Raw genomic sequence first — 3,701 nt, forward strand, 5'->3', positions numbered from 1 at the left:
CATAAGTGATTTCTTATGTTCATATTTGTTGGTAATTAATAATGTTCATTTAAAGAAGAACTTGTGGAGAAAGATTCTCTAAACCTAAGGTGTTTTTCATGTTTACACTAATATATATATTGTTTTAATTCATTCAAAGAAAAAGAGAGAAAAAAAATTAAAAGAATACAAAGTTCAATGATTTAAGATTCATCTTAGTGTTAAAGACACCATTTTCAAAATTTATTTATTCTAACTTAACTTTTAAGCGTGGTATTGAAGATTGCAGAAGGCATTCCAGAGGGTTGGTGCCGACACCATAGCTATGGAAAATCTGTATGTAATTATTAGGATCTAAAATTATTTCTTATTTCTTTTAGGTTACTCTCTTTTCTTTAAATTCATTTGTGAAGAAATTGTTTGCTAACTGCTACAGTAAGACTTTGTCATTATTTAGTTTTATGCAGAAGAAATGAGAAATGTGTTGTTAAATATAAGTGTATTCCATACCCTTGTTTTTACAATGATTTATCAAATTATTCTGAAAGATAATGTAGGACCTTATACTCCAGATGCCTTATTTTTCGAATAAGCTGTTAGAGTATCAATTGCACATAGGCTTCTTAATAATCGAATCAGTAATTTGAATTTGAATTTCTCAAGAATTTTGCACCAACAGGATTCAAAATGTGATATATAAGAACAAGAATTGGTTTGAACTTCAAATCCAAAAGAGTTTGTACTAATTGTGTCATCTTGTTGTAATAAGGGTTCAGTAAATTCGAATTCAGACAGACCTTAAATCTAGAGAATGTTCAATCTAAAACTTGTAAAACTTCTATAAGAGGTAAACTACTTCAATCAATAAACAACTGAGAGAGCTTATTGATCAACAATGGATGTAGGTTGCCCATTGCAAGTCAACCACTCTACTTCTATGTTCTATGTCATCTTTCTCTTCTCTTTCTCAAATCCTAATTTTAACATAAGAATGTGAATAGTTTCCACGCCACACTGGATGTGTTTACTCTCTGAGAATCTATTTTTAAAACACCACTAATGAAATTAATCGTTGAATCTCATCCATTGATATAGAATAAGAAATCATATTTAAAGAATAATCTATTTTCAATACAACTTAAAAAGTGAAACTGTGAGAGCCAATATAAACACACAAAAACATCAATAGAATTAAAATTTTCACAAAGAAGCCTCCCTTTCCCCTACATAAAACCTTCTTTTAGGGTTAAAATGTTGAAACCTAGTTATCTCCCGGTGTCACCCATGGAAGATCCCATCACTCTCTTTCAGTTTTTTCCAATAAAAAAAATCAATCTCTTTGACTTGAAAAATTATGTAAAATTAATGAAAGCTGTAATTGACAATGACCAATATGATAAGACCTGAGAGGAGCAGTTCAAGAATGCCATTGGTGGCTTCTATCAGCTGACAAGTGTCTGAAAATGACAAGTGTCCTTGACAAATATCCAACGTACCTTGCCATCCACTTAGGAATCACCGCTTAATTTTGCTTCTTCATATATATCATGCCACACTTATATTTTAACCTAATTCAATCCACACCAACCTCGAGTCGAGTCTACTTTAAAGAAAAATAGAAGTTTACATCATAATCACAAGAAAAGTTGACTCAAAACCAAATTCATTTTCGTATTCACAGTTTTCACATCTTTTAATGACGAACCTCGTATGAAACATGAACATCATCATCAACAATTGATCATAATTGTAATCAAAAGCTAACAGTTTAATAAAACTTCTACTCGATATCCTCCCATCAATACAGTAAATCATGAACCAGGCTGAAATCGTTAATGCAACTCTGCCCAACAGAAACAAATTCAGAGAACCCATTTCCGGCAGCCATGGATTCGAACTGAGGAATGAATTTATCGCCGTCGCAGGTGGCGGCTGCAGCAGAGTTGCTGCTGTTGCTGAACACGTTTTGGAAATCATCATCAACACTAAAAGGCCCATCAAATTGCAACATGTTTGGGCAAAATGCATCATCATCAATGTTTAAATCATTAGAATTCTCTCTTGGAACCACCGTTTCACTTGGGCTGACGAAGCTGCTACTGCTAACGCCATGAGTTTGATCTAATGAGAACCACTCAGCGAAGAAAAGCTTCGGGAGAGAACTCTGAGTTGCTTGAGGCTGGCGAAAGTCGTAAATTTGAGGGACAGATTGATCTGAAGTAGGCGGAGAATCTTTCATGAGTTTGAAAGAATCTAAACCAGTGATTTGTGTGGTGGGATACGTTTGTGTCAATGTAGACTCCATGAGAGATTGAGAATTGCTACTTTGAGTTCCAAAAGCTTCAGCTTTCACCACCTTCTTCTTCAGATAGGAATTCCAATAGTTCTTGATCTCATTATCAGTCCTTCCAGGTAAATGCTGCGCGATCTGAGACCACCTGAATCAAACCAAATTACTGATAAGATAAACACCATGTTTTCCAAGAATTCATGAAATGAAAAGAATATGAGTTCAAGAGAAATGCTTCAACACAGACATGAAAAAAAAAATGAATGAAATGACTTACTTGTTGCCTAACATGTGATGGAGAGCTAATATTGTTTCTTCCTCTTGAGCAGTGAAAACCCCACGCTTCAAACCAGGCCTCAAGTAGTTAATCCACCTTAGTCTGCAACTCTTGCCGCTCCTTTGCAAACCTGAAGCAATAAAAGTAACAAACCCAAATGTCAAATTCGAGGGTATTATAGTCATTTCACTCTAATTCTCCTACTCGCCAGCTTTGCTTGCATTTGTTTATGCAGAAGAAATTGTCTTATACAAGACTTCTCTAATTTTTAATTCTACTTTTCTACCTAAGCATGGTGCACAATGCGCTAATCTCATCACAGAACAACTCTGACTCTAATGAAAAACTCTAACTATGACCACCAGAAGCCTGGATTATGAAGCTTCTGGAGGATAATTATATACACTCTGATCAAATCTGTGCTCCCAGTTCATGGTAGCAAGTGATGAATGAAGCATGATTATATATGAAATGCATTACATGCTAATGCAAACTGTGAATGAAATACTCACCGGCTTTGACAGGAACGGAGCTCCAGCAGCCATGGCCGAATTGGATGATATAATTTCTGAGCTTATCGTCTTCTTCAGGTGACCACAACCCTTTTCTGTGTCTCTGCTTTGGCTTCTCACATGATTTGCACCCCATTTTTCTGTTTCTGAAACTTAGAAGATTTTCTCTTTTTTCTTCTCTGAGTGAGAGCTGATGAGGCTGTCAAGGTTGGAACTTGGAACTTGGAACTGTTCTTCTGGGAGGAAGCTATGAAATTCCCGACAATGGAAGTTTGGTATTTAAGAAGGATTAGTTGAGGTTTTCTGTATTAAATTATTTCATCATTTAACATATTTTTATTATATTTTTGATAATTGCCAATTATTATTTTCTACACGAAATATAAATTTTAAAAAGAGAACCCCACGGTCCCCAAGGACAAACAAAAACAAAATAAAGAATATAAATGTAAATAATAATTTCAAGAATTACTCATGACGTACAATACTCCACCTCACTTAAGACTAATTAATTAAGATTACAAGTAAAGTCTTCTTTAATACCAGCAACTATAAAACTAGAGTCTTCTTTGTTATACGGTTTTTGATAAGTCTTAGGGACCTTAATAATGAAGCTCCAAACCCTCATTAGGTCATAATTGGT

At 34.6% G+C, this 3,701-nt stretch overlaps 1 protein-coding gene across 1 annotated transcript; it reads right to left on the reverse strand.

Moving 5' to 3' along the window:
- Nucleotides 1-1,501: 1,501 nt before the first annotated feature.
- On the reverse strand, nucleotides 1,502-3,291 carry LOC149013542 (transcription factor LAF1-like). Its single transcript, XM_089159557.1, has 3 exons — nucleotides 3,059-3,291; nucleotides 2,547-2,676; nucleotides 1,502-2,417 (listed from the first exon to the last, which is right to left on the reverse strand). The coding sequence occupies exons 1-3, from the start codon at nucleotides 3,192-3,194 to the stop codon at nucleotides 1,778-1,780; spliced, it is 906 nt and encodes a 301-aa protein (XP_089015683.1). The 5' UTR covers nucleotides 3,195-3,291; the 3' UTR covers nucleotides 1,502-1,777.
- Between the last annotated feature and the right edge of the window lie 410 nt (nucleotides 3,292-3,701).

The sequence above is a fragment of the Hakea prostrata genome, chromosome 6 (assembly GCF_041222555.1).
Source record: "Hakea prostrata isolate BN-2017 chromosome 6, UWA_Hpros_2, whole genome shotgun sequence".
NCBI classification, from domain to species: domain Eukaryota; kingdom Viridiplantae; phylum Streptophyta; class Magnoliopsida; order Proteales; family Proteaceae; genus Hakea; species Hakea prostrata.